At 40.3% G+C, this 13,325-nt stretch overlaps 3 protein-coding genes across 5 annotated transcripts in view; 1 reads left to right on the top strand and 2 right to left on the bottom strand.

The window, feature by feature from the left end:
• LOC311270590 (transcription factor COE3) overlaps positions 1–13,325 on the bottom strand; it is a 94,804-nt gene that overhangs the window by 80,931 nt on the left and 548 nt on the right. The window contains exon 2 of one of the 3 annotated variants that reach the window (XM_084375555.1): positions 12,583–12,654. The exons of 1 other annotated variant lie outside the window; for it this stretch is intronic. In XM_084375555.1, the coding sequence (XP_084231681.1) occupies positions 12,583–12,607 (25 nt within the window). In that variant the 5' untranslated portion in view covers positions 12,608–12,654. Of the gene's footprint in view, positions 1–12,582; positions 12,691–13,325 lie in introns of all 3 variants that reach the window. One more of the 3 variants, XM_084375556.1, reaches the window with a different exon arrangement.
• LOC311270592 (serine/threonine-protein phosphatase 2A 55 kDa regulatory subunit B delta isoform) lies at positions 740–6,220 on the top strand. The gene is made up of 10 exons (XM_084375559.1): positions 740–904; positions 1,106–1,180; positions 1,691–1,788; positions 1,898–2,063; positions 2,159–2,271; positions 2,362–2,539; positions 2,659–2,823; positions 3,689–3,858; positions 4,331–4,422; positions 4,525–6,220. Exons 1-10 carry the CDS (start codon positions 898–900, stop codon positions 4,802–4,804), a joined length of 1,344 nt encoding a protein of 447 aa, XP_084231685.1. The 5' UTR covers positions 740–897; the 3' UTR covers positions 4,805–6,220.
• Positions 6,288–10,283, bottom strand: LOC311270595 (BCL2/adenovirus E1B 19 kDa protein-interacting protein 3-like). The gene is made up of 6 exons (XM_084375563.1): positions 10,126–10,283; positions 9,532–9,703; positions 9,352–9,412; positions 8,713–8,819; positions 7,875–8,024; positions 6,288–6,877 (listed from the first exon to the last, which is right to left on the bottom strand). The coding sequence occupies exons 1-6, from the start codon at positions 10,166–10,168 to the stop codon at positions 6,835–6,837; spliced, it is 576 nt and encodes a 191-aa protein (XP_084231689.1). The 5' UTR covers positions 10,169–10,283; the 3' UTR covers positions 6,288–6,834.

The following is a 13,325-nucleotide window of genomic DNA, read 5'->3' as shown; positions in this document are numbered from 1 at the left end:
CCCATTTTAACTTGTGTTTATTTTAGGTTGACTTGATTGACTTGACTTGATGCTTCAGGTATTGCAGACCAAGCTGTATCAGATTAAAAAACATACACAATGCCTCTGTTAGTGTCTTTGGAAAAGGGACTGAGAAGTACAATAGCCACCGAAAATCAACTGGAGTTTCATCGTTTCCCCACTAGATGTCACCCACTGACCACACAATAACAAGCCGGGGTACATGTAAGGTGTCATACAATCCTGAGTGAGGACACAGTTCACATCTAACCACCAACAACCGAGCCCATTAAAAAGTTTCATCATGAATAGTGTGTGATTAGCACACAGAAGATGTGTTTTACTTGTGTCTCTGCGAGAACTTCAGCATTTACTAATAATAAGCAAATCACATTTATGAAAAATATACCTGGCCTATGAAAACAAATAACATTTATGCTGTTATGCCGGCTAGTTTGTGTTTATTTGATTGCATGTGCTCCCAACTTTAATCAGACATACCTCCATCCAGATGTGCACATTACATTTGTCCAACCCCATCAGAGGACAGCTGATCTGGCTTTGGGCTCAATAAGCACGTGTTAATAACGTGCAATCTAATGAAATACAGCTGATGGCGTGGAAAATAAAGACTAAAAGCACATCTAATAATATGATGCTCAGGAGGGATGGATGGAGCCAGGATGTGGCATGTGTGCATGACGTCATTTCTCCATGTACTGTGCGCCATTTTGGAAGAGAAAAAAAAAAAAAAAATCACGGATAATTTCCGTGGTCTTGACAGATCTGGACCCGAGTCTTCACACTGATTGTGGATGCTATCTATTTCCCCGAGCAAGCCGCATTGGTTGATTAGGTCTTGGAAGCCGTGTACAGCAAGAGCTGCTACATGAAGCAATGGCGGGTAAGCTACTTTTGAAGGCAGGAAAAGGACCCACCTCACTTGGTGTGTGTGATGGCCCTGAATCTGCAAGTTAGCTAGTAGCCAACGTTAGCGGCTGGCGAGCTAAAGTTGCTAGTTGTCAAAACTGTGTCACTGTCGGGTCATTTTATCTGCAGGCGAAACGCGACGCAGATGCCAACTAACGCTGTGCTCTTTCCACAGGAGTTGCAGGAGGAAATGATTTTCAGTGGTGTTTCTCTCAAGTGAAAGGAGCGATAGATGAAGATGTTGCGGAAGGTATGTAGCTAACGTTAGCTTGGCGGCTAAGCTAAAACGGTGGTGTAGCTAGCTGGATGGTCTGATGATGATGATGCTCAGGGGGCTTCACGTGAGATGCACGATAGCTAGATGGACGGACGGGCTTTAATACAACACAGCTGTCGTGCCCGATGCGAGTTGGTGTGTGGATCACTTGCACGAACGCCCTTTCCTGTGTGAATGACTGTATGTCGCTAGCTAGCTGTGTGCTAGCTGGTGGCTAAGCTATTAAAGGGGAGCGACCGTGTCCATGACGTCAATGTGCTGCGTCCATAAATTGTCGAGTGACATCATGCTTGTTTTCATTCATTCATACATGAATGGGTGTACGTGTTGTGCGTGTCTGGCTGTCAAGTGTGCCTGCTGCTTTATTTCAGAAAAATGACACGAGCAGCAGACTGCAGTCTTCAGTCCTAGCTGTCAACAGAAGTATCATCCGGAAAGCTGAGCCACTGAGTCTGATTCACTCTGATTTATGTCCACTTTCAGCTGACATAATCTCAACAGTTGAGTTCAACTATTCTGGAGAATTGCTCGCAACTGGAGATAAAGGAGGCAGAGTAGTGATATTTCAACATGAACAGGAGGTAAGAGTCCTATCACACGTCAGACGAGCATCCTCATCGACAGTTTTACGTTGCAATGACTGAACGTATGTATCTTGTAACTTGTGTTTCTGCAATATTTGTTTTCCAGTCTAAGAATCGTCCACACCTGCGCGGGGAGTACAACGTCTATAGCACTTTTCAGAGTCACGAGCCAGAATTTGACTATTTGAAAAGTTTAGAAATCGAAGAAAAAATTAATAAAATAAGATGGCTACCCCAACAAAATGCTGCTCACTTTCTACTTTCGACAAACGGTAATGGGTTTACTGTCTTTTCTATTTTGATTATTTTTGTGATTTAAGAATTTCAGACCAAACTTAAACGACTTTCTGTTGTCTGCTTTCATCAGATAAAACTATCAAATTGTGGAAAATAAGTGAAAGAGATAAACGAGCGGAAGGCTACAACCTGAAAGATGAAGACGGACGACTCAGAGACCCCTTTAGAATCACCTCTTTACGGGTTTGTTCAGTCGCACGTCGGACCCGTCTCATTTTTTCGGACGCGGCTTTTAAAAAAATCTCATCTAAAAGCGCATGTGTTGTGTTTCAGGTACCAGTACTGATGCCAATGGATCTCATGGTAGAAGCAAGCCCACGGAGGATCTTTGCAAATGCGCACACCTATCACATTAATTCCATTTCTGTAAATAGTGATCATGAAACGTACCTCTCCGCAGATGACCTAAGAATAAATCTATGGCACTTGGAAATCACAGACAGAAGTTTTAGTATCCTTTTTCCTCATCAGAGAACCAGTATGAGAATACGTGCTTCATAGACGAGCAGATTCTGCATTGTGTGATCATGAAACGTAAGACTGCTAGTTCCTTTAACAGTGTGTTCCCAGATATTGTAGACATCAAGCCCGCCAACATGGAGGAACTGACAGAAGTAATCACAGCTGCTGAGTGCCATCCACACCAATGCAATGTATTTGTGTACAGCAGTAGCAAAGGCACCATCCGCCTGTGTGACATGCGAGCAGCAGCGCTCTGCGACAGGCACTCGAAGTGTAAGTACCTCCATTGTAGTGCTTGAATCTTTAGTTGATTAGTCTATCAGTGTAAACGTGCTTGAGAATTTATTAAATTAGCAGCAATTTATGGGATATTTAGATTTCCTGCTTGTCCTCATTTTGTATATTGCAATTAATAGATAAGACTAAGGGTGTTTTATGTGATGTGTTATAGATTATGTATTCTTGAAATGATTACATGTTACAGAAGATGTATGTGTTGTAGGGTTAAATGATATGCTAAAAGAAAATCATATTGCGATTGAGTCACAATGTTAGTGACGTGTTAGTTACAAAAAGGAAGAAAATATATGTTTATAAAACTAGATTAGCACTCAGTAGATTGCATACCTCTGCCCAAATAAAAACAAAATAATACCAGCCACCTAAATACGGCAGATTTTTCAACATCAAGATGAAAATCCATGAATTATTATCTGACAAAAAGACAAAAAACCTTGTAATGTTAAAGAAAGTGAGGGGAAAATAAATGCTGGGTTCAATCCTTTAACTGGATCCACACCAAAAGTTAATGGGGTCTATTTTGGGCCAAGCCCATCAATGGAAATCGGTTCAGTGGTTTTTGTCTAATCCTGCCTACCAACCAACCAACCAACAGATACAGGTGAAAACATAACCTTGTTGACGGAGGTGTTGGTGATGATGGGATTACTGCGGGGGGTTTTGTACCAAACAAGCATGTTCCCTTACATCTGGAGAACAGGATTTGTAGGCATCTGTAGCATCACAGTGCGTCCTGTTACGAAAACATTTCGATGAATTGTTCAGCCTGAATGTGTCGCTTCACTCGCTTAAACCGATAGAGATAGTGGATAGTGACGATTTCTCTTTTTTGTTTCAGTCTTCGAGGAGCCTGAGGATCCAAGCAGCCGATCCTTCTTCTCTGAGATCATCTCCTCCATCTCGGACGTGAAGTTCAGTCACAGCGGACGCTATATGATGACACGTGACTACCTCTCCGTCAAAGTTTGGGACCTCAACATGGAGAACAGGCCAGTGGAGACGTATCAGGTGCATGAACATACTTATCTAACGGCTTCAAAAATAACTGACATGAGAGAAGACAATAAGCCATACAGCGTTTTAGTAGCAGCCTTACATCAAGTATTGTGCATTTTATATAGACAGGAAGGCTTTCTGTGATCAAGGGATCGACGCTTCAAACGGTTTCATTTCCACAATACATCAGAACTTCCCCCCAAAAATATAACAAGACATTTCATTTTTTTTCTTAAAGCTAGTAATGGTTATATAAAGGTGTGAAGATTGTACACAAGTACAAAGAATATGATCCTTTCATCGAAAGGCTTGCAGTCTCCTTGTGGCTCACAAAAATAGTAGCCTCACAGTCGGACTGATTAGCTACACAATCTGCACTCACCACACAGTACTTTAGCTGGATGAAGCTGCTTTTTACACTTCAGTGATGTCCACACAGATGAAGGCAGTGAATATTGAGTCTAAGTGACATGTCTTGTTTCAGGTCCATGAATACCTTCGCAGTAAACTCTGCTCCTTGTATGAAAACGACTGCATCTTTGACAAGTTCGAGTGCTGCTGGAATGGCAGTGACAGGTACGTTGCTCTATTCTTGCACGTGATAGCGTTTCACTGGTGACATCGTGTTTTTTCCTGAAGCGAACGTAGACAACAATTTGAATTTTCTCTCTCCGCCAGTGCCATCATGACCGGCTCCTACAACAACTTCTTCCGAATGTTCGACCGCAACACCAGGCGGGACATCACACTGGAGGCGTCCCGGGAGAGCAGCAAACCACGGGCTACGCTCAAACCACGCAAAGTGTCCACCGGCGGCAAGAGGAAGAAGGATGAGATCAGCGTGGACAGCCTGGACTTCAACAAGAAGATCCTCCACACTGCCTGGCACCCCAAAGATAACGTGATAGCTGTGGCAGCCACCAACAACTTGTACATTTTCCAGGACAAAATCAACTAGAAGATTTGGGGCTCCAGAGGATAGGGCTTTTACCGTACCTGTGTAGTTAAGCCTACTACTTGTCTATCTGTATAAGAAGAAACAGCCTCGTTGTCCTCCTGGTGAAGAATTCGAAAGCACGTGTCTACTTTTTTTGCCACAGGAGGTTGATCTATAGGCCTGTTTTATTTTGAGTCTGAGCTTAGGTTGTTTTTGCCTTTGGCACCAGGGCAATCAACATGCCCCCCTGACCCAGAAAGCCCAATTCGGGTCTTATTGATGGAATGGCACTCCCTAGAGGTCAAACTCTTGAACGTTGGTGTTTGTGTTGACATTTTAAGCCTTCATTTCATGATTTAACGACAGAACTCTTGGAAGCCCTTAAAATGACGTCTTGTCAAAGTTGTAACATCATCTCAAAGATTTTGGGCCCTCTGAAGCACGGATTAATGGCCAATAAGCCTAACTGTAACATTCCCCCATTGGCCATGTATTCAGGCCAAACTACTGGTGGAAGAGGCCATGAATTTGGAAAGTGGACCTGTTTCTTTTCTCCCCCTCCCCTCCTCTTACTTTACCCCAGTCAATACGGTGACATAATTTCACTGACTGTATCTACTCAAGTACACCTTGTCATCCACATAATAAAAGAAACTAAAACTACAGATGTGTTTTTAAATTTAGAAGTATGTATTAAAACATGTTTATTGCTTTGCATGTTTTTATGTTGTAGAGAGGTGGAAAAATGTCCAGTCACACCACTGTCTTTGAGCAGATCTCAAGCAAACTTGTTATGGAAATACTATTCGGGGCTACCGGTTTCAGAACCACTGTTGGAGACAACCGATGATGTGTTTGTGTCAAGAGATTAATTTCGAAGTTTTTGACCATGTTTTAGGATGCAGGCTGGAAACTACATGGCACAAGATGGGGCCCAGGACAAAGGGAATCTGCAGCCTTAATACCTACTTCTATCAGTGACAGCTACAAGTTATGTCCCCAAACGTTTTACAAACCTCATGTGCATTATTTGTAAATCCTATTTTATAGAGTTATGTCCTCATATACTGCTGCTATATGTGGCTGTCTATGAAAACACAAAGGAGGAAAATTGCACATCGTACAGTTTATGTGATAGAGTGCCTCCGAATCATGTAATAAGTAGGAAATTCAGACAGGCCTCATACATGTGCCCTTATTCATTTATTAGGGATGTCACCCAAATTTGAACCGCGTTATTGCAAATGTGGATCTTATCTCCGTAGTTGTGAATGCAGAAATGAAGGTTGACTACACGACACACAAAACATATACTGATTACATTAAAACAAACACATAATAATGCATTGTCTTTGTCCATTGATTCCTAACATGGTGGCAATGTATTCACTTGTTTATTATTTTGACCAAAGTTCAATAAAATTTTAATTGTGTTCATCTGCATGTCTTCCTTTTTCTTTGTAGTCAACTCCATGTTTCTACACATAAATCCATCAGAGCCATGTACGTTTTTCCAACTTTTATTTTGAGTAGGGTGAATAAAGTGGACCACATCAGCAAGATAGTCGATTTTCTTATAATCACAATTTACAAGTGCATAAATAGAGCAATCAATAATGGATGCAACCGCTTAAAATACAAGGCTAACGATCCCTTAGACAAAATAAAAGTACAAGTCAAAACAATTCATCCATCACTGATCTGAAAAACAAGGTGCAGGACAGTAAATAATTTTAAATCGAAAGTGATTTCTCATTGCAGAAAGAAAAAGGCAATGTTGACAGCATACATCATTTCCCTAACGTGCAGATTTAAGGAGCAGGAAGCAGCAAAACAGTCATCTCCAGGCCAGGACTACAGCAAGGAGGAGAGAATTGGTCAGTGTTGTGTTCAGGTGCATGGTGCACCATGAAACAGCAATGACAGATCCTCAACTCTCCACGCTGGTGGGGCACTCAGTCAAATCGGACCGTGTCACGTGGTCCCATTTTAAGGCATGCCAAGATAGTTGGGTCAAGGTGACGTGGTGTCACAACACGCCACCGCCCTTCTTAGTAGGTGTTGTGGGTGGTTAGACGCTTCCCAATGTATATCCTAAAGAGGGAGAAACACAAACGTAAAGTAAGTTAATCTATGTACGCCTCAACAGAGGCTTTGCTAGTGTATTTGATATCTTCCCAACAGAGACATCTCAGACTAACTGCTAGTTTTGGGTCAACTCCAGCTGTCATTTTCTTTAGTCTGTGGCCCAACAGGTAAACAAGGTCTTCAATCTAATGTTAGTCAAAGTGTTAATTAATGAGATATTGAAGCAACAACCAATTATGGATACACTTTGAATTGTATCTAAGCTAGTGTGCCATGCAGGGGTTTTCTACCCAGCAGCTAATGTAAACAAACATTGTGATTGGTTCTACAGGGGCTCATTACAAATTCTCTCAGGCTGGTAACAAAGTATTGCTTATATTAGTATCACATATTACATTACCAGCTAGATCAGAGACACTGAACACGAGGAAACATTATGGTTTCTATTGGCTACCTATCTAACTGTTCATCCAATCACTCTGAACAATCAGCATGTGAATGTTGTCTCTGTGGTGATTTTCTTTGTTTTGGTGATTGTTTTCTCTTCTATCCTGCGTATGTTCCTGGATTCATGGGAGAAAGGTGAAGCATTTGCAAATGGCAAATGTAAATACAATTGTTGTCCCAGCACCAAAATACAAAACACAAGACTGGAATCTATCAGCCTCAAATTGATTGACAGGTGATTAAATAGGTACACCAACACCAGACAGCCACTAAATTATTCATGTTGTGATGGAGCAATTAAAGGTCTGTTTGCATCAGTGATGTTCATGAACCATTAGTAAACAGGTCTATATTTTCATGTGTGATCCTCTAAAAAAAATAAGGTTTCCATTATTATTATTATTATTATTATTATTATGTGAATATACATGAATTGTATGTGGTAAATGCTTCTTTAGGATCCCTCTGCGATCGCTTCTACAGGTTCCCGTTAAGAGTTTTAGTTTTTAAGAGACTGTAATAGGACCAGAGTTAGAGACTGAACGATGTTGCTTACCCTAGGCCGACAGCAAGTATGTGAGAAATGATTAATGAGGGAAGGAACAGCTTCAGAAAGTCAGCAGACAGGACGCCTCCCTTCTTCATGACGCTGGTGTTCCTAATGCTGAGAGAGGTCGAGCGCTTAGGGTACTTCAGCAGGAACTCCCTACAGAGAAGCACATTAATTTTTCAATGTTTTGAATTCATTAAAATCAATGAGAGCCAGTCGAATGTCATACTGACACATCTGCTCACACAGACATCATCATTTTTTATCTTTTTTCACTCTATGAATTACAATTACAAATCATGGCATTAAATAAATATACTAAGGCTAATATTTTTAAGAGATTAACACAGATTTACACTCAGCTACTTCTTCAATCCCTTAAATTATGACAGTTTTTCCTATTAGTAGTCATGACATGTGGAAGTTGTTCATAGTAGAGCCAAACCGAAACTTAGGTTGACTGATATTGGCATCTGAAGGATATATCTATATCAGCGTGTATGTTGAAATGTATGAAATTCCTAATGAAGTTTACCATTTCAGTTCAGTGATGTCATTTTAGACAGTACTGTTCTGTTTATTGTTACACAGTAAGGTTACATATCTTTGTCACAAGTATATAATAACCATATTTGAAGGCTCATCGCAACAATATTTGTATATTGGTCAAAAGAACAATGTTGGAATTTATTTCTCCCCATTATCAGTCAGGCTCTAGTTCATGGTCAATAACTATTAAGTCTGTGATTGTGTAACAGCACAATCTTGTGTAATCTGGGAAGGGTAATGTTTGCTAAGATAACGCCACTTAATTTACATTACAAAGTTAGTGGTGGCTACATACTTTGGTGGACTGTTCTCAGGTCGACTCGACCAGTCCCAGATCCAGTCAGCATTTTTCTTCATCAGGTTCTCTACCTCTCGTCTCCTTTCCTGGAAGTCTTCATCTGACTAAAAATAGACAATTGATAATTGTGGATAAGAACACATCCAGCAGCAACTCAGCCATCACATCACTGATATTTAGAAACAAGACTATGCTGTAAAACGTCATGTGGACTAGGGCTTTACAATATCGTGTTTCAGGCATCGATATTGTAACGTGCACATGCACAAAATTAACATCGCAGGACATGCAATGTCAAGTAAGACAAATTCAATATGCTCTTTCACATCTTTTATGCGTTTTTTGTAGCATTCAAGCTGAACATTGAGATTGCAGGACTGAAAAAATATTAAATATTCTGCAAGTTTCTGATCTTTCTGACACTCAGTAGTTGTAATCATTGTGACTTTCACTTATTCTGACATAACAAGAATATCCTCTATTGAGCTACACTTATCAAAATTAGTTTTGATGACTAATTTTGAGCAGTGTATTGACGTTATCTGGGGAAAAGTCCAAATGTATTCAATAAAACTACACCATTTGAGAATTTGGTACAAATATTTAAATACAGGTCAGTGGTTTCAACAAATATACCTGAGAGCTGTTTCCCTCCGAGCCTCTCCACAGAAGAAGTGGGGTCTGTGCTCTAAGTGGGCTGTTGTGAAGACAACAACAACACAACGCTGGTCACTTAAAACACATGTTTGGAATACCACGTCTTGCAACACATAAGGAGGACACAAACTTTGCTTCCCTAGTTCATCACACACAGACCTGTTGCACTGAGAGCTTCCTTTGGAGCTGCTGCGGCCTGACTCGTGCTGTGCATCTAGCAGCATTTTCTCCAGGTCACCCTCCTGGATGGCCGTGGGGATTTGCTCCTGGCTCCCGTGATGGCTCGTACTTTGGGAGCCAGTGCCACTGAAATGCAGCTCCACCCAGGAACCTTGAAATCAAACAACACAGTTGTTACACACAGTTTAACGAACCCTGATGCGTATCCAGTATAGTATCACTTCCCTTCACCACACTGGGATCCACTGTGCTGAAGGGTTGGGTAACTTACAGAAGAACAATTAACAGACACAGCCTGTCCTTGGCTTGAAGGCATTTGGATTTCGCAATGTTGCAAATAAGCCCCATTACCTAACTAGGTCAACAAGCTGTCCTCTGTTGATCTGCCCTCGTCTTAGAGATCGATAACATAAGGTTTAACACTCAAGTTAGCTAAATATCTAGACTGTTCAGCTCAGGGCTATGTTAGCTAATTTAACGTTAGGTACCTCCTGTTTACTAAACTCAGCTAGTGCTAGCATCAACATTGACTGGTTAGCTAGGCTACAGGCTGCTTTGTCGTGTATACTTTACCTTGCAAACTCTCGTCCGATGAATTATCCTTCTGGAGAGACATCGTAGCGGTGAAATCTTGTGGGGGTCCGCAGTCTTAGAGGCCTAATATGTAAGCGAAATGGTGGCGAAATCTGTGTCAGCAGCTGGAGCCCCGACTACCACAATAACAATGACGCAATATTGTGTTTATCTAGCGCGTGATTGGCTGTGAAAGGGGCACGCAGACTGCCCGCAGCGCGCATGCTCGCACGCAAAAGCCCAAATAAGCACGACTGCTGAATGTCATTAGCTTAGCTCCAACATTATATTTATAAAACGACAGGGAAGCATTGCTCGTGTTTTTGTGTTTTAATTGAAACTTATTTATGACGGCAGTTACACACACCTGTCTGCAGGTGGCAGTCAGAGCTCATAGCTCGCCCTGTATTTGCTCCAGCATACAGGGTGTAGCTCACACACCACACCTGGCCTTCAAATTAAATAAATAAATACTTATTACAATATCAGATTCAATATCAAGCATGCTGTGTTTCTATTGCAGAGTCTTAATGTTCAGGTCTGTATTGATCAGAGTCCCAACACATCAACAGTATTTAAGTCCTTGGTTAAGGAGCACAGAAGGATGTAAACATTGTCTCTACTGATTTCTTTTAATCAACAATCCCCACAAGGGACTTCTGACAAGGTAAAACAAACATATTTATTGGTCATGATTTCTTGAAGAGGCAACTCCAAATTTGAGACCGGCAAATTTAATTATGTTCGTACCATGGAGATTAGTATGACTGATTATTCTTGCAAAATTAAATTATTTCCACAATTGAGGGGGCTTATTATTCTGGGGGTAGAATTGTCCTTCCTGGCAGACCTTGGTTTATACAGAATATACGGAGCTTAATGGATCATTTCAAAACAGAGATAAATTATTTGGGTAACCATTAAAATGTACTTACTGCAGTTTTCCTCCTTACCAAATAAAAACAAGCTTGCACAAACATGCAAGATTAATTCAATCCCCTTTAGTGCTACATCAGGGTTTTGTTTTGCAATTACTCTTATTTTCTGTACTTATTTTTTGGGGTAATTTACTGTTCACATTGCAGTTACTGTAAACAGTAAGTACACGTTCTCTATTTTGTCACATAATTAAGGGAACATTCAATTAAGAGCCATGTACAGTCAGTCTCAATAAAATACATACTGATTAAGACTAAATAAAAAATAAAGATCCATTTCTATTCATTCTTTTGTCATACTGCACATAGCAATACCTGGCCAGACAGATACACCATCCACAGTAGATGTATTAACAGATAATAGCATTGTGAGGGCCAGTAATCACCACAATTTCCCAAAATTCACGTCAGTGCCATGACAAGGCATATGGAAATGAAACCAAAAAAGTAGACAACTCTCAAAACAAAGAAACCAATAATGTGAGAAGGGAAATGCTTTTCTATATTCCAAAAACAAAGCCTATATTTTCTAATAACCCTAACCTCTAGAGAGTTTTATGTTCAGCATTGTTCAATGTAGTCAAAGCTGCGATGTTAAAACATTTTCAGGGTGGTTGTTGATTCGATCAACGATGCATACATTTACGGTGCTCAATAACAACTAAATAAACATTTATGAAAGCAGAAGCCATAAAAAATGTATCACGGTTAATATTTCAAATGATATTACATTCTGTTGGTGTAAGTTGTTTATATTTTCATGTAGTGCTGTCAGAATTTATGATGGAGGCAATACTGGCAGTAATTTTGTTAAGTGTTATGAATGTTGTTTTCCACTCCCCATCCCCGCTCTCATTAAAAAAATGTGCTCACCAGATGGCATATGTACCGAAACGGATGCATTGTACAGTGTTATAATACCCCACCATTGCTACATTGAATTGTCTGCCTTTCCATGTGCGCCACATGGCTTTGACGACAAGCTTTATTTAGTCTTCAGCACGGCATCTGATAAACAATAACTACACAAAGAACCATGAAAAACACATTTTAGCCCTTTTATAAGCTCACAAGAGCAATGTGCACTGGATTAAACAATGCCACTCGATGAAAGGGAGGAAGTCCACCCCCCTTACAGGCCATTAAATTAAATCAGAAATTACCGTCTGGGAGTCTATCCCACGATCACCACAGATAACATACTATTACCAGAAATAAAGTCGTAGCGCAAAAGAAAATCACATCCTGTTTTGCATCAGCAAGATAGAGGTAGAATCCATGAAGTTTAACCTAAACCGTATAAGGAAATCAACCATTATTGAAGGTTATTAGTCAGTATTACTTTCTGGCACAAGAAGCGAGAACACAAACATCCACTCATTTCAACCACAAGCCATTCTCTAAACTCTAAACTGGTTTGTACGTCATGTAGGCCTGAACCTTCTCTGAATGATAATCAGTTCTGTCTTGACTCCACTTTTAGCAGGCATGGCAATGTATTTGTTGGAGGCATACCCACATGGTGTACTGTTCATCAGTCCCATCAAGGAGAGCAGCCATATATCCTTTCCAAAGAAACTTCCTCCAACACCTGTTGGAGAATACCAAACACCAATTGGGCTGTAAGCTGTATAAGAAGAAAGAGGTGTAAGATAAACGAATAAGCTAAGAATATAATAGATATAATGCCAGTAAGTGTCTATTAATGGTAAGTCCAAATTGCCTGAGTAAGCACTTCTGCAGGCCATTAAATTAAATCAGAAATTCCCGTCTGGAAGTCTATGCCCGATCACCACAAATAACCTACCATGATCAGAAATAAAGTCGTAAAGCAAAAGAAAATCACATCCTGTTTTGCATCAGCAAGATAGAGGTAGAAATTCATGAAGTTTAACCCAAACCCTATGAGGAAATCAACCATTATTGAGGGTTATTGGCACAAGAAGAGGGACACAAGGTGTGTTTAAATGGTAAGTCAAAACTCAGTGCTTTATTCATCTGACAGGGATACCCCCCAGTTGATGAGCTGCCCTAATAAGCACTGCTGTGTATGTGATTATAACTATGCAATGATACAGCTACAATATTAATATTTCTAGATTTCTTTATCCATAATGTTGTTATTTACTCTTATTTTATATGTTTAAACCCTCATATTTTCCTAATAGTAATGAGATTTGCCCACTTCCGGCAGCCATTTTAGTAGCAACTTGGGAAATGAACTTAGCTAGCATAAGTTAGATAACGTTAAACACGTAGCTT

Source organism: Pagrus pagrus, assembly GCF_965226575.1.
Source record: "Pagrus pagrus genome assembly, chromosome: 15".
Taxonomy (NCBI): Eukaryota; Metazoa; Chordata; class Actinopteri; order Spariformes; family Sparidae; genus Pagrus; species Pagrus pagrus.
The sequence above is the reverse complement of the archived record's forward strand: the minus strand, read 5'-3'. Positions and strand labels throughout refer to the sequence as shown.

What these genes read in the sequence shown, in the direction of transcription:
- LOC311270595 (XM_084375563.1), bottom strand. Translation starts at nt 10,168, where the DNA reads ATGTCTCTCCAGAAGGATAATTCATCGGACGAGAGTTTGCAAG. An exon ending in CGGAGGGAAACAGCTCTCAG is followed by an intron (nt 8,820 to 9,351) that starts GTATATTTGTTG and finishes GTCTATTTTTAG; the next exon opens with TCAGATGAAGACTTCCAGGA. An exon ending in CCTGAGAACAGTCCACCAAA is followed by an intron (nt 8,025 to 8,712) that starts GTATGTAGCCAC and finishes GCTTCTCTGTAG; the next exon opens with GGAGTTCCTGCTGAAGTACC.
- LOC311270592 (XM_084375559.1), top strand. An exon ending in AATCACAGACAGAAGTTTTA is followed by an intron (nt 2,540 to 2,658) that starts GTATCCTTTTTC and finishes GTGTGTTCCCAG; the next exon opens with ATATTGTAGACATCAAGCCC. An exon ending in CTGCGACAGGCACTCGAAGT is followed by an intron (nt 2,824 to 3,688) that starts GTAAGTACCTCC and finishes TTTTTGTTTCAG; the next exon opens with TCTTCGAGGAGCCTGAGGAT.